The sequence below is a fragment of the Corvus cornix genome, chromosome 4A (genome assembly GCF_000738735.6).
Source record: "Corvus cornix cornix isolate S_Up_H32 chromosome 4A, ASM73873v5, whole genome shotgun sequence".
Taxonomy (NCBI): domain Eukaryota; kingdom Metazoa; phylum Chordata; class Aves; order Passeriformes; family Corvidae; genus Corvus; species Corvus cornix.
In genome coordinates, this window is record NC_047058.1 from 7748561 (window position 1) to 7772130 (window position 23570).

At 40.3% G+C, this 23570-nt stretch overlaps 1 protein-coding gene across 2 annotated transcripts in view; it reads right to left on the bottom strand.

Moving 5' to 3' along the window:
• The window catches only part of LOC104691305 (connector enhancer of kinase suppressor of ras 2-like), a 174426-nt gene that overhangs the window by 8459 nt on the left and 142397 nt on the right, over positions 1–23570 (bottom strand). The window contains exons 17-23 of one of the 2 annotated variants that reach the window (XM_020584773.2): positions 22142–22190; positions 20885–21060; positions 19389–19462; positions 13168–13239; positions 2763–2833; positions 1903–2006; positions 97–604 (exon numbers count right to left, since the gene is read on the bottom strand). In XM_020584773.2, the coding sequence (XP_020440362.1) occupies positions 97–604; positions 1903–2006; positions 2763–2833; positions 13168–13239; positions 19389–19462; positions 20885–21060; positions 22142–22190 (1054 nt within the window). The remainder of the gene's footprint in view (positions 1–96; positions 605–1902; positions 2007–2762; positions 2834–13167; positions 13240–19388; positions 19463–20884; positions 21061–22141; positions 22191–23570) is intronic. The other variant, XM_010402748.4, reaches the window with a different exon arrangement.

Here is a 23570-nt window from a genome sequence, read left to right on the forward strand (position 1 = left end):
TCCAGCAGTTCAGCCACAAAATCCTTGCTGAGAATAGTGGCAGCACTGCTCTGGATTTTGATGGCAGATGAGATGAGAACATTTCCCAGAGCTTACCTTCTGCACAGAAACTATTGTGCCTTCTAATAGGAACCTTCTCTTCCAGGTTGTCATCGGTGCCTTCGATGGACTTTACACGTCCCTTCCCCCGGACATCTCTGTTTCGGGGAAGGCTTTGGCTGCGTTGTTTCTGGGGCCGCCCATAGGAGCTGTGTCTCCTCGGACATTCCACCAGGGGAAAAGGCCCATCCTCCTCAAAATTGTGGCGCCTCTGGACGGGCAGTGTGGCTTGTCTCCGTTTGTCTGGGGACATTCCGGGCCGGCCACTCATGTACTCTGCCTCCGGAGGGACAGTCTGAAGGAAATGGAGCCCTGAACTGGTTAAGGGAGTCTCTATCAGGTCCTGCCACGAGCGCCGTTCTCGGTAGGGAAGTCTGCACCCCGAGGATTGGGTGCTGCCTGCTACATCCTGCCGGGAGTCCTCGGCAGAAGAGTGGGAATACGTGGATTCACTGGAAAAGTGTCGACCTTGTTTGGCTTCAGGGAATGGACTTGAAGAATTCACCTGGAAAGATACAAAAACATCTGCCCATAAGACAATGTTTTGAACAGACCCAAGAAAAAGACTGTAGTGTAAAGCATTCTATGGTATCTAGTAATCAGATGGACTTGATTTGTAATAACATGAACCACTGTAAACAGAAGAGAATTAGCAGCGACAACTTTTATACAAGTGCTGTTTTTACCACTCCCTATTCTTGTTTTGCACATTCTCTGCCCACGAGCAACTCCTGATGGAAAGAACAGTGTAACACTGGTGCAGGTTTCCTGAAGACCTGTGCAGCTTACACTCAGTCCAGCTGAGGACAGTGTAAGTCTCCAAAAGAAACCGTAATTGGATTTCTTTTCTTTTTTTAGGGGCCAAACAGAAAAAACCAAAAAACAAACCCAAACAACAAAAACTTCAGCACCCAGGAAGATTTTTGACTGGGGGACTGTTGAACTTGTGAAACGATTTGAATGAATTCTGCTGGGTCTGTGTACAAATTTAATTCAAAACAAAGAGAAAGGCAAAAATGTGGAAAAACAGAAAGGGAGGGGCTTAACCTGTATCCCAGTTGATAAAACAGCATCACATGGGTGAAAATCAGTCTGAACTTCACCCATGTGATGCTGTTGTCTCAGTCACTCTTTCTTTGGTTCTGGCTGTGTGAGGATCGTGTCATTCACGCTGAAGAAAAATCTGAAAGAAAAATAGAGAACAGTCCTATCTGTGCTTAGAATCATAGAATAATTATCATAATTGCCTGTGTTTTGTCTAATAGAAATGTTCTATTTGCAATACTGTCACTACTATGGTATTGTACACAGTCTTGTAAAAAAAACCTCTTTTCTAGAAAGATTTATTTTTCAAAAAAGAACAAAAACATGATTACTGTGTGAATGTGAGCTGATCTTAATCTCTAGCATCCAGTATCCAATATTCATAATTGAAAACCAATCTCAATTAATACAAACTATCCCATCTACCACATTCTTTTCATATTCTGCAGTGAAGGTAAAATATTCTATTCCTATTATGATGTGTAGTTTCACCAATCCTACAAAAAAAGGTCATATTTCCAGTCTGGTGACAGACCTGTGTCAGGACACATTTACCTCTCCTTCCTTTCTAACTGATTTGCTATGGAAAAATCCAAGTCTTGGCTCATGAGGAACAGCAGTAATTTCATTTTTACAATCACATCTGGCTTTGTTCCACTGCCTTTATGGTATTTAAATATCCCAGACCAAGGGACGTGCAAGTCAAGGCACACAGATGTCCTTTGGTGACCTACGGTCCGTGCAGTGTGTGTGACTCACTGAGGGTGTTCGGTGGTAGGTGTCGCACAGCGTGGAGGAGCCCTCCTGCTTCAGGGTGAGGGAGCCATCGATGTCGTCCTGATCGCTTTCACTCCAGTAATCTGCTGACAAAGCATTCCACGTTTCACTCGGGTGCTTTTCCACAAGAAAGCAGATCCCACATTTTAACAACATCCTTCCATGGCGAGGTGAACGTTCCCCGGCCACCCGCAGGGCTCGGCAGCCACTCAGGAACGGGCTGGTGGAAAGGTCTGGCACCTCAAACACACAGGGAGTGCAGGAACCTCTGAATGCTTTAGGGAGGTGTTACAGAAGGCAGCTTGGGCACCTGACTCCCTGTGCACATAAAACCAACTTCTGGTCACAGACTTTCAAACAGAAACCTCATTCCAGATGCCGAAGTAGAGCCAAGCCTGAACACTTAATTTAACTGGGCATAACAGGTTCTGCTGTGGGTGATGGGGAAGGGGCAAAGCTGGCACCTGAGCTCGGGACGTGCGAACAAATATTGCTGAAGCTCACATTGCCCTGAAGTCTGTGATGTCTGCACTGGTTTTAGGGGAATGAGCATCCCTAGGGCTGGGATCTGGGAGATCACACCTCACCCTAAACCTCGCATTCTCTTTATCACTATTTTAAAATATTCCTTAAAATTACTATTCAGGATTTTATTTTCTTTAGTGGTGGCACCAATAAATGTAGTTCTTCAAGGAAATGTATTCTTATTAAAATTGATATTTGAAAAGATATGGCCATATGTTGATAAAGAAGTCAGTTATGACCTCTCCAGCTTTGTTGAAATACTGAACAGATTTGTACTGTCTGCTCTCTTCTCCTAATTATAATCACTGAAGCATTACCTTCATCTGGGTGAATATCCTTGTCATCAGGTGTGTAACCAATTGCTGCGAGACCCAAACGATTCATCCATCTAATAGAATGATAAAAATGAGGAAGAGAGGTATTTAAAGGGAATATCTCACGTAAATCTGAAGGCATACATATTCCTGTCATCTGGAAAAGTCAGAGACAATGCTTAGCACAAAACACCGTTCAGGCAGTTAAAGTGATTCAGATGTGTTGGGTGGCTGATAACTGGGAGTGAAGGATGTCCCAGTCCAGGCACACTGCACGTGTTCCTCTGGATGTTCATCTCATGCAGAATCAGCCCTTGGCATTTTATTCTGCTGCCTAGAAATCTGAGGAATTAGGACATCAATCCTCCTCAGGTCCTCTGGAAAGTGTGACACACACACACACCCAAACATGCCCACTTTAGCAAAGAATAAATCAAAATTTGTAGAGAATGTCCAGCTCTGTCCCCACGTTAAACACAATCAAACCCTCTCCAAGCTGCATGTGAAGACTGTGTGGGGAAGGTTTTCCAGAGACACAGTGTAAAGGAGCTTATCACATTTATTCTGATTGTTTCTTCTATTTATTTCAAGAACTTGGCTGAATTGCCAAAATACTAGAAAATAAAATACAATGATGATAATTATTGTGTGAAAACCTGTATTGGGAAATAAGTTGAATTGAATTTGTATCCTCAGAAAGCTAAAACAGCCTATGACAGTTTGGTTGTTTGCTCGTCTGGATTCACAATGCTGGTGATATAAACATTTCATCTTGTTGAGCTGTGATATCAACACTGCTTTCCCTTGATTTAATACAAATTTTTGGGTTTCTAAAGCAAGACTTGGTAAATTGCAAGTACTTCAATATTTGCATTTCACATTGGATGTGCTGCTTTCTTTCTTTGTCCCCAAATTATTTAGTTTGATAGAAAATACGATTTTTTCCTTCATTAGGAAAATATTACCATTTATTTTGGGGAAAATACCTTTTGAGTTTTCTTTATGTAAGATACCTGGATGTTTATAGAGTATATAATTGAAAAACTGGGGAAAGAAGGAAATTAACACACAGAGGGAAAAAGTCACTTCTCAATGTTCAGCAAATGGAAAATCAAGAATTATCTTATTTTCATCAACAAGGAGATATAACTGAAGAAAAAAAGCCCTAATAGTGACATCTATAATGACTGGGATGTATTTAACCATTCCGTCACTGAGTGACTGAATTCTTTATTATGCCATTCATTTCCCAGTATGTTGATGTGAGAGTTTATCTGGAAGCAGCTCTTTTTTCCATTTTGAACATTTGCAATATCAAATTTGTTAATAATTATGTTCCTGGTTAACGAATATTATAATGGCAAAAACATCTTTCACAGGCCTCAAGTCAGACATTAGTGAACAGTACATGAAATATCAAAAGGACAGTTGTTTTGCAGATTAAAACAAGAAAACTATTCAGTATTATTCTTTCCCTCTTGTACTAGAAGAAAAAAAAAGCTTTTAAGGACATATGTGACTGTTATTGTCCAGGAGGGTGGTATGTGGGAGATGGTAGGCACAGCAAGGAGGCAGAAAATGAAGGAAGAGTGAACTCTCCACTAAAAATAGTGCACAGTTCAGCACATATTGATCTCCTGGTCTTAGCAGCTCCACAGAGGCTCGAGAAATGATCTTAATTTGTAATATTGGATACAGCACTGACTCACTGCACAGCCTGCAGCAAATCCTTCTATGGATCTTATGACTTTCCTAAGTATCCAAAGGGGACAACGACATTTACTTCTTACAGGGAATTGTGAGAGGACTTAATTTACTTGCAAAACTATGAAAATAAAGAATCGTACAATTGTATTGCTTTGCCTCTCAGTATTAAGCCAGAAGTGAGCAAATGAGATGAAAATGGAAATGATGATTAGTTTTCCCAAATATCAGCTGCAGGGTTAGGACTGCTTCCAGCCGTTGTTTGCATCAGCATGTCAATAACTCATCTTTATCATGAGGGAAGTACATTTAAAATGGATTAACAGATTTACAGAAGAGCTTTTGCACAGTGCTCACCAGCATCGTTTCCCTCAGCACACGGTGCCTTGATTGCCTGGCATTTGCTTCCCTTGCAAGGCAGATCCTTCATTGCAGGAATGGCAATGACATCAGTCCCTGCTCGTTATTAAGCATTTGTATTCACCAGTTCTTAATCAGTTGTTCCCGAATTTCTAAACTCATTAGCATTGGAGCAAAATAGTTTTAGTCATACTTTGCCATATGCCTTTGGCAATTAAGCAGGATGGCTCAGTGCCTTCAGCTGAGGTTCTGCTTAAGCACCAATGATAAATTAGGACTAATTACCATTTTCCAAGCTAAAACCAACTCAGCCATTTGTGTGGTCAGTGCAAGGAAATTTGTATTGCCTTAAATTTCTTGCAAAATTTCTTTTGTTGCTCATTGTTAATTTGAAGGTGTCACATCTTGGAAGCAAATATAGACACCAGTTGAAGTGTTAGGATTAACCTTCCAGAGCACAGGGATGTTCTTAGGATACCCAGAGTATCAGCTTTACACATATGGCCTCAGTGGCCAAATCTGGAATTAGCCGAAGTTAATCTTCCTTCTCTAAGGCTGCTCAGGCTTTTCTCTTCCAAAGGCCAAGATCATCCCCAGCTATAGTTACAAGGGCTTTCTTACCTCATTTACCACAATTCAGAGTCAGCTCTTTGTCAAGCCAACATAAAGGGTTATCTGATGACATTCAGTGGCTTATCATGATACAATCTCTTCTGATAAAAGAACTAGAATCTCCATTTTAGGTTTTGTGTTTTTAAAAAAAGCATGAGTGAATGTTTTTGAGGTTAATCAGGAGGTATACAAGTGGTGAGATTACAGCTCATTTTCTTACAGTTAATTTTTTTTTTTCCCAAGGAAATGCAAACTCAGTTCAAAAGGAACCCTGCATAAACTTGATGAATTTCCTTGATGAGTAAACCACTTTCATTTTTCAGAAAACTGCAGTCAAGGTTATAAAAAGCTCTTTGTGGAGAGCTTGGAAACACAGGCGGTTGGTTCTGAACTCTGCCCTGAGGGCAAATATTGGGTTCCAGGTGGGCACTGGAAGCTCCTGCCAGAGCTGGACTCCCAAGGGGTGGAGGATGAACATCCCCCTGAGGGACAGGCACTGCAGGGCTCCATGTGCTGCACCTGGCCAGCACAACCCCAGGAGCTGGATTGCTAAATTGGTTTCTAGAGCTGTGCCCCAACAGCTCTGGGACTTCCCCGTGGTCACGAGGAGACCTGGGCTGCCCTGGCAGGTGCACCTTTGGGATTTCGCAGGCACATCCCTGTACCCCAACCCCGGGGCAGAAAGCTGGACTCCCTCCCCACAAATCCTGCCTTTTTACTTGGATAATTTCAACAACTCTTTCCTGTTGATAATTAAGTAACTCAACCAGCATGTTTCACTGAGTCTGGGCCACCCATCAGAGCACAGGGCTTGCATTCTGGATGGAAATTGTGATGACATGGAGCAGCACTAAATATCCCACGGATCCTCTGCCACAATATTTTACCTCCAGTATTGTACAGATCCCCATAAGATGTAATCACAGTCTTACCACAGCACGTTGTAACAACATACAGGGGACCAAGAAGTGGGTTAATTGTTTCTTGTTGCCTGTGCTCCAGTGAACCAAAGGCAGGGAAAGATGAGCCTCAAGTAAAGTCATTGAAATGCACAAGTAAGTTTTGTACTTTGTCTCAGTTAAATTCTAAATAAATCAGACTTGGCTTTAATTAATTCTGTTGGTTACAAACAGGCACTGTTGTCATTGCTTTGGGATAAAATAGAGCTGCCTGGTAGTATTTAAGTTAAATTTACTGAGATAATTCTGGTTATCACCCAGGGATTACAGCCCGGGGCCTCTTCTGAGAGTCTGATTCTGCCCCAGGACTGAGCCGTGATGAGTGAAGGCACCAGGGCGGTGAGGAACTGAGGAGCTGTTGCAAGAGTCAAAGCCTGATACTGAAGAGTGAATCATGCCTGAAATGCCCCAAATTGTCAGGAGCTGGGAGCACATTCACTTACTGACAGAACCACTGGGAAATATTAAAGCAGGCCAAACAACTGGGAAACAATTGCACATTGCTGTGCTCTCCTAACACTGTATTAAAACCAAGAATATGCCATTCCTCAATGTACAAATACATAAATTTCTGTTTCCTGGCTGTTGTAGGCCTGAGCCAGTCCAAGGTCAGTGGGAGGTTCTGGGACTGGAGGCAATTAGTTTGCACAGTGGCATCACACTCACCCCCTTGGGTGTTCCTTTCTACAGCCCAGGGTGAAAAAGACCAAATAAAAGAATAAAACAACTTGGACAATCTCAGTTGTCATAAATTTGAGAGAACTATTTTCTTTACCATAGGAGAATGGAAACCAATGGCAAGAGGATAACCTTTTTTACTTCCTACAAAAAAGGGGTGAAAAGTTACAATTTTTAGGTTATAGTTAGAACCGTTCCATAAATCCATGGAGAACAGGTCGGGAAAAAGTGAGTTTTGTGGCTCAGAAAAGTTTTATTTGCTAATATCCTCACTTACTGCACATACGAGGTGGCTGATTATAGAAGAAACTATCTAATTCAAATAAAAATATAAATGAATTATATATCCTGAAAAGATGTAAATTCAAGAAAAGGCAATCCACTTTTCTCTCTGTTAAATGTTCCATTGAAAATTAAGTCTATGAAATCCTGAGGCATTAACAGATAGAATAAATAACATATATGTCCTAGAATAAAGAAAATATATTTCCTGTCTTTCTTGCATCTTTTCATCATTAATTCTTGCCCTTGTTGGTCACCTCTGCTTTGTGTTAGGAATATTTCAGTGCAGAAATATATCTTAATTTTTGAGATTGCATCTATACTTGAGCTTATTTGGTCAAAAGGAAAAACTAGAATGAAAGTGGAAGCTAAATTTCACTTGAATCAAGTTATCTTCAAATCCATTAAAACAGAGATTCTCTTGAACCATTTATTTCATACATAGAATTTATTCAGTGCAGTTTATAATTAATTTCTGATCAAAAAGCTTTGTGTTATAATTTTTTATGTCAGTGGGATAATCAGATTCCAGAATTCACAGTAAAATTCTTTGCAATACAGAAGTAGATTTAAAAGTTGATTTTGTACTTGTTATGCTAACTTCTCTGACCAGTCTCTCATACTGAACACCTGAAAAAACAATGCATTTCCCATCTGGGCTCCTAAGGTTCTTTATTTTCACTCTTTTCTATGATTATGCAGGTAATATATTCATTTAAGAGAATAAAAGTTTCTGCAATAGGAGTGGCTGTAATGATGCCTTGATTTTCCTCCACACAAAAGAAGCCCCAAACCACCTCCCAGTGAAATTTAACACTGAGCAGATCCTTCCCCATGACCTCATCTCTCCCAGTGTATCAGCCCTCAGCAGCCTCTGTTTCTGCTGTTTGATTTGTCACAGTTGCTGAGATTTGTTAAACAAAATCATTCATGGGATAAACTCTGAGTACTCTCTGATTTGATATTTGACGTGACTGTTGATCTTGTTTCATGCATTGTCTTCTTAGATTTGTCAGGCTGGAAAAATAGGAAAAAAGCCCGAGACAGCTTAAGAATTGACAAATGAACCAATCTGTGCCCTCTTTACATGTGCATCTACTTCATGCACTTAATGGGATTTTTTAAAAGTTATTTTTAATGTTTTTAACTTTTCTCTGTCAAACAAATGCACAATTATGCCTCTGCACACAGAAGTCTGGTTTGGTGTGGGTTTTTTTTGGTTGTTTTTTGTTTTCCCCAGTGGGTAATAGACAAAAGAAATTCTCTGCTTTTGTAGCAAATAAATTACCCTTCAGGTAACAGCACTTTACTGTACAAATATAGTCGTGTATCACAGAGAATAAATGCACACAATGACTGATAGGCTGCTCTTTGATAGAGAACCAATAAGAAACACTAAGGAAATCTACCAAAATAGTTACATAAACTCGCTCAACTGGAACTTCTCTTTCCTCACTTATTCAAACTTTTACTCCAGCTTTCACCAAACGATTGGCCCAAAAGAAAGCTCTGGAGAAAGAAAACATTCTTTACAAACAAGAGAACTGATCTTAGCATAGCCTGAATTATGGGTGGGGTTTAGGGGCGAATTTTTAAAGAAATGGGATGATTTACTTGTGAAATTACGTAATTCTGCTTCCACATAGTTTTTAAAAAATCAGCTCAAATAGGCCATATAATGCTGTTAAATGTCTGGCTATTTCATTACGATAAAATTTCTTGTTTTTATTACTTATTTCTATCACTAAATCTTCTGATTTGGCAGAGCTAACTCAGTATCTCCAGCATAACATCACAACATGGACTGTGACACTGCCTTCATCTCAGAGAGGTGCAGGGCTGGAATCACTAAATGTCATCTATGAAATGCAGCTGAACTGCTTGGCTCCCAGAAGAACTCTATCAATTCACACTGGCACTATTTACAGCAGAATTTGATTAAGTTAATTTCGTAATTGGAACTGGTGCTGAAAGCCAGTGCAGATCCTGCCTCCTGCACGAGGGATGAACTCCCCCCAGTGCTGATTTGGATGGGGTTGGATAATCACAGCTGTGCACTGCAAACTGCATCAGCCAGTGGGGCTCCAATTGAATGAGGGGGGAAATGGTCCAGAGTAAATCATTCAGAAATTGTAGAAAGGAGGAGCCGGGTGACTTGCCCAGAAAAGGAGGTTTGGAGTATTCCAGCTCAGTCCCAGGAATTCCTGGTGCAGTATTTTCCCCTGACAGGGCACGCAGCTCCACTATCACCCTGTTCACTCCCATGAACATTGTGGTTTCACCCAGTCCTTGGGGCCTGCAGCTAATTCTGATCAGAAAATTGTTTTACTTGTGCTGCACTTAGGAGCTTTTATGTGAGAACAATAAATTAGAGGGCTGACGTGGCCTCAGGCACGAATTTGAAACAAGTTTATGGGAACATGAAGGAAGAAGGGAAAATGTGCTCTTTATGTTTATTTACAACACCATTGGGAACCTCCATTTCAGAGATTTCTGTTTGAAAAGCACCTTTCATGTTCTTCAGAATTATCTCCTGGATTTTCATCAGATAAGGGGCTGAGAGTAAGAGCTCTGTAACAATTTACTCAGCTCTATTTGATAAAGACATGCTAAATTAGGCCAGACAGATCTGACAGTCTCCTGCTCTCTTGTCCAGTTTAAGGGGGAAAATGTCTAATAGGGGCTCAGGGCTGAAATTTTATTTGCCAAGAGCTTTTCTTAGGTGTTACTTTATATAAAGTGAAGTCAAAGTGCACTGAAACTGTAAAAGATGTGTTAATCCTGGCTCACCATCTGATTTGGCCAAGACCTGTCAAGGACACCAACATGCCCAAAATTAAAGGGAAAAAACTGAATTAACTTTAGTAATAAACAGCATGATTTAGGGAAAGTCTTGAGTAACTCACTTGGTTCTACTCCACACATAAAAGTAGGTAGGAGACACCATAAAATTTGCTTATAATCAATAGAGATTTAATTCAGAATACTTCAATTTTCAAACAGTTCTATTTTAAGAGAAATATTGTGCTATAATCTTTCATGTCTTGAAAAATACAGGAATGACCCCTGTACAAATCAATCATCATTCTGTTTCAGCAACAACTATTCGTTATATTTTTTGAACGAACGCAGAAGATTTATGGGAGTTATTAAAATTGCAAAGTTAACCCAACTATTCAAATCAAATGTGATCAAATTATTCAGCCTAAAATAGAAACTTTAAAAAATTTAATATTTGGAGTCCATGATGAGATTGTTAATGCACTGCACTGCAGACTTCAATGGTATATAAGTTTTAAATAAAGTAGATGTTGTAAAACAACTGAATATTAAATTCAATGCTAATTAAAGCCATAAACAGGTTATGTGTGGTGTGGTAGGAGATGAAGCACTTCTGGGAAATAAGGCCTTTAACAAACTTGGAGTACCAAGCTAGAGATGAGCTCATCAAGTTCATTATTAATTCATTTCTAAGAACACGGCTCTGCTCGTGTAAGACCTGACAAAACAGCACAAGCATGAATTTTGCAAACCCAAGTAACACAGCAGGCAAAACTCAGCCACAGCTGAGTGCCTCGGTCTGCTGCAGAATAATCCATCCCTACCCACTGGGGTCCAGCTCTTCCTTCAGCAATGCAGGGTTAAAGGCACATTAAAATATTCTGGAGTGGAAAAAAATTAATAAACGGTGAATCTGAGGTAAGGAACTCTAAAAAGAGCTGTTAAAACAAAAGCTGCTGGGGTAGGCAGTTGGAGAAAGGATAAAATTCCCCTCACAGTGAATGAAGAATGTTCCTTTCCATTCTAGGACTCCTTCGTTTTCAGCACAAGGGATCCCCCTTCCATCAGCAGGGAAAATCCAGTTAAATTCTGTGCTGAAAACAGGAGTGGGAGATAACCCTATAAAGCACTTGCCCACATTACAGGGCTTTCCTCACATTACAGGGTTAGCGATTCGACGGGAAGAGAGAGATTTGTAAAATCAGTATTTTAAACACATTTTTCATCTATGAGCCTTGCTTCATCCTTTCAAATTTCATACAGGATCTCTGGGAGAAGGAATTCCAGGAAGCCTGTAAAAGCTGCAGGGATGCCCAGGGATTTTACAGCAGCAGTAGAGTTATCCATCATTTGGGTGGGGAGTGAATTCCAATTGCTCTACAGGGACAGCATTGCTGAAGGGAAAATACTGCCCAGAATACTTCAAGTAGAGATTTACTCTTTACCTTCTTCCATGGGAAGCAGACCCAAAAAATCAGGAAAAATTCTCTTGTAAATTCCAAAGTAAGTGATGCGAAGGATGGTATGGTATGAAAAGACGTGCTGGCACCTTCCCAGCTGTTCCTCTGCTCAGAGGCCTCATTGCCATACAGGCAGCTTCCTGGGCTCCCCATGGAAAAATCAATGGATGTTGTAAAAGCAGCTCATCGAATGTATGTCAAGACTTCCTGGTTTTCCTTGAGTCAGAACATTTTATGTATAATTTATAGATATGATCAATGGCACTTCAACAAACGAGAGCTACCCCAGCAGCTGAAATCAAGGGAGACCAGGCAGAGTTAAACCAGCAAAACATCCTCACTTCAGTTATGTCCAATAAAACCTGAGCCACACTACAGAACTGAGCAATGGAACATTAAAAACCTTGAAAAAAAATTTTCAGCAAACTTATACCCTAAAAGTATCCCACTCCTGATAACTGAAGCTCATTGTCCTCATTAGTGTGTGGTAAACAGGCCTGAACGGTTTCACTCCAGCCAGGCTTTGACACCAAAAATTTCCTGAAGGGATGGGTAAGCCACAGAACATAAACATTCAATATAACAACAATTTTTAGGCCTTAATATTCCAAAGAAAAAAACCCAGATGTAACCATCTTTCCAAGCTGGCAAGCAGTAAGAATGACTGTAAGGAAAAACATCTCAAAGTTTTAGTTATCTGTGCCAGGAAAGATTTAAGACTTCCCAGTGACCTTGTCCCAGGTGTCCTTGTGCTTTCCACCTCAGCTAGGAATAAACAAATTTCTGATGTAACTGGAAGAGGGAGGACATCTGACTCTGCCTTTTGGGATCTAAGGCCCCATACCACTTTCACCCAACCTCTGCCTTCACCAAGGAATCACAAAGGAGAAGCATGGAATAATTTGGGTTAGAGGAGCTCCCAGGAGGTGTCTGTTCCCACACCCTCCCACGGCAGGGCCAGCTTTAATGTTGGATCGGGTTGTCCAGGGCCTTGTCCAGTCAGAAGTTTGAAATGTCCTCCCAGCACATCCAAGGACATTTAAAAGCTCACTGCAACACCAAAAATGGGACTTTGCTTGCCTCTGCTCCTTGTTGAGACAGTGATGTGGTGAATAAAATGAATTACTGCTGATTCTCGGTGGTGTTGGGTTTTTCTCGGGATTGGAAGGGAATATATACACACACACATATGTCCCACCATCCCTACGAGCTTTGGTATGGGTACACTGTTTTATATACCAGAAACACGGATCCCACTAAGACTTCCAGGCTTTACCAACAACATGTCACAAGGGTGATAAACCTTAAGGCCATTAACAAAAGAAAAAATACTAATTAACACTGATGAGACCAACACAAGTAACTTTCCTTTGCAGGACTGTGTCATGGCAGGAAATGTCAGCAAAGTGATCACAGAATGTAATGCATTAACTGAAATTAATGGAAGACTAATTCCTGAGAACACCGTGAGCCAGCACTTCATCAGGCTCCAGGAGAATATTCCCGTGTGAGATGAAATATTGAAGCACCAGGATAAAGAACATCCCACAACAAAGAGGACACATAACTCACCTGTTCATCTCTTCAAGGCAGTCGGTTGCGAAGTAGAAGCTCTTTATTTTGGGGTGACATGCTTTGAAGGCACTATAAAAAGAGCACAAAGGATAAAACCCACCTTTTCTTTCAAGCAATTTGTCTACAAATACACCAGACTGTCCTGCTCTATGATCTTCAGCATGTTACAGGTTTCATAGGCATTTGTAATCTTCAGTCTGAATTTTGCTGCCTAAACTTATAGATGGATTCCTCCTGATCTGATTTCATCCACATTTGTGAGCCTCATACTTTGCAAAAATTTAAAAACCCCTTGAATGATTTAAAAATACAAATCCTTTTGGTAACCACTGATGTTCTACATCTAAAAAATTCTTGGGTGAATTTGAAAGTCTTGCTGAGTATATTCAAGTACATCTTAGTTGTATTCCAAAGATCAGCTAAAGTGATAAGTGCTTGATTCCCCCCCCCCCCCCCTTCTGATATATTTAGATGACTGTTCTGTGTTTTACAAAGAGAAATACAGAGTGCTGCCAAGTTGAGCTAGAATCACTGGAATAATGGATAATAATCAGATTGCATGGGTGATTATAGTTCACAGATAATGGTTTTTATTAATGCTTTCATGTGGTCTAATCCCTGAGTTCTCCCTTGGCTGGGCAGTTGAAAACTGCTAAGAACAATAATTACAATTTTTACGAATTTTTTGTGTGGGTATAATGAAAAGGAGTTTTGCTATCCAGGAGACCAAGAAGGTCCCAGCATTAAAGACTATTAATTTGATTAGCGGGCAAATGTTAAAAAAATGCCACACTATCATTCCTAACATTTAGGTTAAAATACTGACATTTGTATGGTAATTACCAGAGGTAAGAACTAGATTAGGAATCATTACACATGGAATTATGAAGAACCTGTGATGCAACGTTTCCACTATTAATAGCTTAAATGCAAATGAGTGTTTTATTAATTACTATGACTTACTGCAGTTTTCAAAGACAAGATGAAAGCTGAAGAAGCGTCACCTGGGCACGTGATTTTTTTATAAATATAATTAATACAAATGCATCCAGCAACAGCTTTCCTAACAAAAGTCCTACAGCAGAGTTGTATTTTCGTGCAGTTTCCTTTTCCATGAGATTAGAGATATGAGGGTAAGGTTATCTTTGCACAGAGGGTTATCGTTAAATAATAAATTCCATAAAAGGAGACTGTCAAGGTATGTAAGTGTTCTTTTGGCATCTGGTCAGTGATAATTTCCACTGCAGAGCCTCACTGCCCTGGCTGCTGGAACTTCGCAAATAAAAGCAGCGAGTGACTGTGAAATCCCACCCAGGGATTCGTGGTGCCCACTAGATGGCACAAGCTTGTTAATTATCTCTCTTTTGATCATTATATAAATGCAGTTTTAGGTATGCTCTGATCAAATTTATGCTTTCTTTTAACTGATTAGTGTGATATGATTTTAGTGTCACAAATTCTTATCGTTCTTAGTCTTCTGCTTTTAAAGTGGAACTTTTTAAACCCCATATGCCAGCTGAGTACCAGTAACTCCAGCTGATCCTATGGAAAGAGCTGATGCCTGCCTGAGGGTAAGAAAGGTGAAATAGATTTGTGTTTGTCTTTAGACACGTGCGTTAGAGCAGTACATGACATCTTTAATTACACAGGGATTAAGCAAATACTGTACCTGCAACAGAAATTCCTTACAGTACTACATTTTTAATGCTCAAAATAGAAAATCATGATTCAACAAACACTCCTGCATAGTTACACTGTTGGTCTGAACTCTCTGCAACATCTGCACCTTCTCCTGCTCCTCTTGTCCAACCATCTCCCAGTGGGATTGGCTCGGATTGGAGAGGATTATGTGGTGGATCTAAAGATCCTAATCCTCTTGGCTAATCCTGAGAGAATATCACATGGTGGAGTTTCTGCTTGTAAATAGGATTATTTTCCTAGACGGAAAATTTAAATACAAACAGGCATTCAAATGCCAATATTGGGGTTTCAAGTCAATGTTAATGGGTTCAAGTTAGTGTGATGAACACAGTTAATTTGGCTCCACTGTGCTCTTGTAGTGTGATAAAATCTATGATTAGAGGATCCTCTTCTAGGGGAAGGTGTCCCTACCCATGGCAGGGGGTGGAATGGGATGATCTTGAAGGTCCCTTCCAACCCAAACCAGGCTGGGATCCTATGATTATTAGAATATTACATTCTCACAGGAACCCTGCCTCAGTTAAAGCACAGAGAGGTGAGATCAGGGCTATGCAACAGGTCAGGCACTGTCTGCAGGGCTCCTGGCTCAACTGTTACAGAACTTGTGAAAGTGTCATAAAATGCAGAAAGAGCAAGGATTTTGTCAGGGGTAAATCAGTAAAATGCTGCAGGTCTGGCTCCTTTTGCAAAGGAGTTCCCACGTGCCAAGTCCCTGCAAACAGCTCTAATTGGTTACTATATGAATGTTCCTTAAGGTCTTTCTGCCTGATATTGTGATAATTTCCTGAGGTAGTGAATATTAAAGCTGCAATAATGTATTGCACTGTTACATATCTGCAGACTGCAGAAAACAGGTCTTTATTGGTATGAAGTGGAGATCCCAGTTCTGTGCAAACTTGTGATTTAAATGTATTGCAGTTCTGTGTCAGGGCTTCAAAACATGACAATAAATCCATCTTCATCTCCCAGCAGTGTCACTAAGATTATTATTAGGGAAGTGTTTAGATACATTCCTAGCATTAGGAACTGGAATCTCCAGGGAAGCAATTTGAGATGTATAAATAGGAATAATTCAGAAGAATGATATCTATATATTTACATTTGGCTTGGTTTGGAGGGCCCCAGACTGGCTGCAATAATCAAGATGTGGTGTAGTGAGTGCCAGTTAAAGGGATAATCCCTTCGTCCATTGGCTGCACTCCAGTTAACACAGCCCAGGAAGTTTCTTCCCTGTGGGGGCCCACTGGTGGCTCAAGGGGGCTTTGCTGTCTGCAAAGACTGTCAAGATCTTTTCAGAAGTAATAAAATTACTGAAACTGCAGGAACATTTAAGCTATACCTTCATGTCTGCCTGTACTACATCAATGACATTTGTGTAGAGCTCTGACTGCACACTTTCAATATGAAGTGCCAACACTGTGGCATATCCTTGATAAATTTAAGACCCAAATTTGCATTAACTAGGCAATGAAAATTTTCACTAGGTGGAAATTGTTGAAGGTTCAGGCAAAGCACCAATTGATAAGGATTAATTATACCTGTAGCTCAATTAATTTTTATAGTTGGGGATCAGCATCACTGTGGGGCCCTATGATTATCAGTATCTTTGAAAATAACATGATATTCATGTCATGCCACAGCATACAAAGTCAAATAACTGTAATTTCTCATACTGTATGATCACTTTTAATCAGGAGGATGCAGGTGTTGCCTAAAAGCAGTGGAAAGTTTTTCAGCACCAATGCAAAAAGCCTCCTTTCACAGGGACGAGGTCATTGCACGTCCACCTATAGCCCGGAGGGCTGAACCAGTCTGAGATAATGCCATGGTTCCTGTGATGATCAGGGTACCTTCATTAAATGCATTACTGAGGCAAATCATCAAACCATACCGAATAATGCATTCAATTATATATATTCTTGTGAACTCTTTCTTAAGGCTATTCCATCACTGTGTGCCATGGACATCAGGAACAGCCAGGCTGGGGAGCAGAACTCCCCATCCAACAGAACAGTGGGAGAGAGAAATCCATTAATTATCCCAGGAAGGGTTCAAATCCTTTAGTTTCAAAAGGGTTTGAACATTTCACATCAATAGCTCTGAAAAGAACAGAGATCTGAGAGGAAATCCAAACTGGGTTCCTGTCTTGGGGTGACTTTGTGATGTGTATCCCCTATCGCTGCCCCACACCCAGAAAATAACTTTGTGCCTTTCTGTGCCTTTAAACTGAGCCTGAGAGGGGGGAGAGACAAAAGCGAGGGAACTTTCTAAGCAGTTTGTTTCCTTGTTTTCAAGGACACAGAGGTAGCGAGGGCTCTGTGCTCAGCTGCGGCAGCAGAGCGAGAGTGGGGAAAGCACCCTGCTTGCTTTCAGCCAGGTTTTCAGCTCCTTTTTCTTTCTCCAGAGAGAGACAGAGAGTTGAACTTTTGTTTTCCTGGGACTTTGTTTTTTCCTTTTTTTTTTTTTCTCTGCTGGACAGTTTCAACATCAGAATACATTGGGAGGACTTTCCACCGAGGCCTTGGCCCTGGAGGTGGGCCCACCACCCCGTCCCAGCTCCAAGGAGGGGGAGAGAGAGACCTAGGGAAGGCCTCTGAAATTTTCCCAGGTTTCTCTCAGCAGAGAGGGAGGTTTTATTATTTAGCATCATCATCCTCTTCCTGTGTGTTTGTTAAATAAATAGTTTTTATCTCTTTCACTTTCCTTTGAAGAAAATTTATTTTTTCCCAAACCTGGTGGGGGAGGTGTGGTTGTAACCTGCCTTCTCTCAGAGGATATACTTCTAAATTTGGCCAAACCAGAACAGTTCCAAAATGTTCTTTCTTCCTTAGCTCTCCAAAATGGAGAGCTGAAGGAAATCTGACACTGTGATTTGGGCTTTTCTGTGGAATCAGGCAATGGAGTGATGCTCACTCCTGTCCTTGTAGGATGATCCAGAAGAGGACAGGTGAGTCCTTTCCAGATGTGCTCACAGTGGCTGTGGGTTGGAGCTGGCTGGACACAGGCAGGGCCCGCATTCCCACGTGCTGGATATACTGAATTTCACTGCACACACTTTCAGGTGAAATAGTGGCCAGTGAAAGGTGCAGTTTTTGTGATGGGGGAAATATATAAACAGTAGTCCATGAGGGAAGAAATCAAATGGAAATTCAGCTCAGGAAAAAAGGGAATATACTATTAACGTCTTCATTATACTTTTACCTCTGGACCTGCCTCTTCTTGAAAGGATTCCAAGCCTGAAGGTTCTCAGCTTTCAGTCGTGTGCAAACTTTTAGTTAATCGGACTTTTCCCTGTGCATATACCCTACAGAAATCCTTCTCTAAGCTGAGTTCTGAGGGATTGTGTTCTCATGCTTTGAGGAAAGCTCTGGAAGCTATTTCTAGCTGTGCACAATGACCTTCTGTTTGATCTTGGTTAATTCACTGAAATCTGTTAAGTGCTTTATATTCTAACAAAAGGGTATTATTTTTCCTGTATTTTGTTCAATATCATTATTAATATCTACTCATCGCTCTCAGGTATTTATAGTGCTCAGCTCATGTTTAATTTCTATAGTGATACCCTCAGCTGAAAGGAGAAATAGAAGTATAAATTGCACTGTCTTGTACTTCTCTGACACAGTAATAATATCCCCAGACAAGAACAGGCAACTGAAGAGGTTTGATTTTCTGATGAGCAGTCTCTATTGTAATTCATATCTTCAATATTTCTATTGTACATGTGCTCATAGTTGTAAGGCTTGCTTCCTCAGACCAAAACTGCATTCAGTCATTGGAAAAGCGCAGGAAAAATCCAGGATGCTTAGTTAAAAGTAGGAGAGCATACAGAAGACAAATGCAAATAATTCAGGAGATACCAGCAAAGTGCTACTCTCAAAGCATTGGAATTGCTCTGTTAAACCTGTTGATTGCAATTGCAACACTGGTTGGAAGCAGTTTCCAAAGAGTGTCTGTTATTAAATATTCCTTAATTGTGGAAAGCTTACAATATGCTTTTTAGTGTAGCAGAATGTAGAAGTAGCAATATGCACATTATGCAGTGTTCATTTTGCATATGGAACCTAAATATTTTAGCAGTTGAGAGCAACACAATACTGGGTATGTAAAGCTTCCTCCATAAAAGAGAAAATTAAGATTATATTCACCATCCCCTGCTATCATATTTGTTATGATATTTCCTATGGGAAAATATGGCCCTACTGAACCTGAGAAAATTTTATCTCTTTACTAAAGTATTCATTGCTTTTTGATTTACTTATTTAACTGAAGCTGTAACTGGACTATCTGGCAAGATGACTAAAGAGTTATTATATTCATTTTAATCCAGTAAATGGAATTTACATTACATTGTATCTTTTACAGTAAAGAGAAAAAGCTTAAGTGGATCTATGATAATATATTTACAGAGTTCAAGGTTTTTCTCAGTAACTTCCTTCTCTGGACTTTACAAGTGTTCAGTACTATGTATAGCAAACTTCCAAGAACATTATTATAAGAATAATTGCATCATCACTTACTGTTTTCGTCTGCATTCAATTGCTCTGTCTATCCTGAACTCGGGTAAACTAATGAATCCTTCTGCTTTTTCATCCTATTGAATGAGGGGAAAAAAAAGTGATGTTGAAAAAGAACATAGAATTAAGGAAGAGAGAAATGAGCAACAGCTGTTTGGGTTTTGTACAAAGAACGTAGACCAGTCAAAGGAAATACTGGACGTATTTTGCACATACTGTTTTTACTATGAAATATTCAATTCATCGCACAATGTCAGTAACCTTTCTGAGGTAACTAAACTGGTAATTTCTCAAAGGAGGCACAGCCATCCTAATCTTCCTTTGCTGAAGATCACAGAAAACCTTCCAGCCCCAAACACAGCACCTGAACAGAGGAGAGGTCTCAGATTCTTCATCATAAATCTACATTTTACAGCTGTTTGGTGGATGTCTCTCTTTAAAGCCACAGTTGTCAGACCACGTGCCCTGCTGACAGCCCCTGAGGAGATTCCTTGGCGAGGTCACCTCTGATTAAATGGAGAGGTAATAACCAGGAAATGTATCCTGTCACTTTTTGCTTCTTTTGAAGCAATTCAGCAGGAAAAGCAGGGAGACATATAAATACCAGTCAGGTTTTTGAAAGGTATTAGCAAGAGCACAGTGAATTATGGCTTGGTTGTGAGCCACAGCCTGAGAGTCAGGGGGACACACCCAGAGCCCCCCACCTGGCACGGGCAACGTCAAACAGCACAAAACCTCTGGGCCATGATCACCCACAGCCTCAACAGCCCTGGCTTGGGCTACAGAAAACACAAAAACTGAGGAGAGTTATTCTACTAAGCTCGTCCTCTGGAAGAAAATGGGAGACATGGAGTAAAAGATCAGTAACCAAAGCAGGCTGCAGAGTTCAGCTCAAGCACTGGGGCTGCTGCACACAAACGGAAGAGCAGCACTGAACCACTTTGGGCTTCTCCCCTCTGTTATTTTCCCTACATTTATGCAGATTGCACCAGCATAGGCCCAGTGGTTTTCAGGAAAATTACACCAAGAGCAGCATTTTACACATGAAAAACTGCAAACTCCAGACTAATTCTGCAAAAAGCAAGAGGAACATCGATATGAAAATAACTTTTAGATAAAGAGATTTACAAATTCAGATTTTCACATCTGCTGCACATAACGCTTAACTAACACAAATGGTTACACTTTACACATCCCCCCCCAAGTCAAACTGGGGAGAGCTGAGTGTTAGTCCAAATAAATCTGTGGAAAAGGATTAACTACATACATATTCACTTCTTAAAGACTACCATGAACATCTGCTGTTTTATTAGGCTTGAACATGGACTTGGAGACTTTAAAAAATAATTTCAATTGAAATATTTCCAGCCAGAGTGCCCCAGACTTGGCAATTAAAGTGGCAGTTCATCCGACCACACAGTAGAAAGACTTTACTAGTAAAACGAATTATAAAGCTTAAGGTTTCATTTTTGTCTTCTCCAAGCATGGTGTGTACTTACATTCTGGTTTGTGTACCAGTACAAGGAGGAATCCTTCAGAATGAACCAGTACTTTTTCCATTTCTGGGTGAAATATCCCTTGGCATCCTTTTTCTTCCAGAGCCAGCCTTCGCAGTCCCCATGGCCCAGGTCCTTGCAGGAAATGCGCCTCCTGCTCACGCTGGAGAGGGAACTCCCTGGGAAAACCACGGGGGTGACACAGACACCCAGTGAGAGGGGGGAAACTGCTCCATTTAAACACACCACTGATTTTTAATTCAAAACCCTCCAAGCCAAATCCTCTCCAGATTCGGAACGAACAATTTCCAAACTCAACAGTGCCCTGCAATTTTGGTTTCAGCGTGAGCACAAAATGAAAAGGGTCTGGTTTATGCAATGCTTTATTTAATCTCTAGAGGGTTCATTCCTCTTAGGGCTGCATTTTTTTCTGATTAAGATCAGCAGCATCATTCCAAAGCAAAAATGTATTTATTTAGCCTCAGTCAGGAACTCAGAATATGACACAATCTGTGCACAGATGAAAACACTACATTTTTCCATATATCTTCCTTTTAGCAGCAGAAACCCTGTCAAATTATGGGAATTTTTAAACCAAATTTTTATAAGCAATAAAAAAGAAAGATTGTTCACTTCCATAACAATGCACATGCTTACATGATTTTTATCCTGAAGTGAACAACAATCTTTTAACTTTACAGCATCCTGTTAAAGGCACCAGGTATAGGGGTTTTTTTCTTGGTGTTATTTCAATGAATCCTAATTGAAAGGCTTAAAAATTTAGAGTGCCTTGTAAATATTAATAAAATCACGTTTTTAATAAATATGGTATCATTTCTTTTCCTGAAAATAAACTCTGTGGGAAATTTCCTTAACATATCAGACATTTTCTTTTCTGTGAAAAATCAAGTTTATGATGCTACAGGAATTACATTTGTCCTAAAGCTGTGAAGCAGGGAAGAAATTTAGAGAACATAAAACACCAGCCTTTGCTCTGCGGTGTTCCACAAGCAAGTTCTCATCAATTTGCTCATAGATACTGCCTGCCTTCTTCCTAAGGAAGAGGAAATTTTACCACTCACCCAAGCAATATTATACCTACAACACATTTATTTTGGTATTTTAATTTGGTATTTTCCTTTGTTGTTTACCATCGAATTCAGAAATATTTGAATTCAGTTGAACTATTGATACTGATCACTTATTATCAGAGAAGGAGCCTCATTTTCTAGTTTCAAAACGTTAACTGAAAGAAGTTACCTTTTGACCATTTTCTGCTTTTTACCCTGAGGGAAGCGTAATGGAATGACTGTAAGGAAAAAAAATAAATCAATTATGAAACACCAGTGAAGGTAACAGCAGTAACATGTAAGAGCTTTCATTCACTCCCATCTCCAGGGTTATCACAGCAGCAGTTATCACAGGATCTCCCTTCTGTCATTTTCCTCTTACTACTGCCATCCACATCATAAAGAAAACAACACTCTTCTAGATCTGCAAACTGAAATCCCGTTTTACAAAAATCTTAATTTAAATTGCTATGAAACCATGAAGGATCCTTTGCATGAATAGCTGTGCAGTAGCTTGAAAACTAAAGATATAAACTCCCGTGAATGAGCTAATAAAATGACAGGTATTTGAAGTTTGTTGTATCAATGAAATAATTATACAAATATGCATTCAAAAAGAAATATCCACCACAAACATTATATGCAAAATCCTGTGCTCAATGACATGTTGAAGTCACATTCTTCCTACCTTAGAAACAAGTTTTTTGGGTTGGTGGTTGACATAATAAGTCTCAGGAGAAAAAAAAATGCTTTCTTTCTTTTGTGGCAGCACTAGAAAATTGCTACAGATTCTGAAAAAAAAACCCTAAAAGCATCTCTTTATTTAAACCTGAAAACAGGGATGGTACTCAAAAACTGGTAAGGATTTGCCTCCAATATATAAATGCTTAAGAACTCTAGAAAACAAACAGGTGATAATAAGACTCCAGCTCCAGAGAGACAAAGTTTTGTTTTAAATGAAAGTGGCAGAGGGAGGAGTGGGTTTGGACATGCACAGCCCTGTTTATAACCCTCTTGTGATTTAGGCACTTGATGTCGTGGAAGGTTTTGTGGGGACTGCAGGGATCAGCAGTCCCTGACTCCCGAGGGAGCTGGCTCAGAGAGCACCAGCTCTCTGTGCTCTCCTGACCTCAGCCTGTTCTCCCAGCCAGCCCCAGGACAGGAATGTCCCACACAAAAGTGGCAATTCCGGCAGGGATAGCTCAGGGAGTGTGTGTGCAGCGTGTCACTGACACAGCACATCTCCCCCATTTAACATCATCTCTGCAAACGTGTCTCTTTGTTCTGAGCACGGGAGAAGACAAAGATTGATGCTCCTGTGCTGGAGGAAATGTAGCAAAATACAGAAATGAAACAGCAAAAGTCTGAGAGAAAGTCTCAAATGTGCACAGCAACACTGGGGGTTTTTGTTGATGTATTGCAAATCACAGCAGCAATATTGATCATCCCTGTTGTGTCAACTGGAGTTCTGTGGTGGCTGGGGCTGAAACAATCTGCTCAATGTTCCTCTTTCCAGAGAAATGCATTAGGGCAAAGCAGGTGTGCTCCTGAAAAAGACATCACCAAATTTTTCCCCAACTGAGGCTAGAGAAACGTAGTGATGGAATAAAACCTTATCA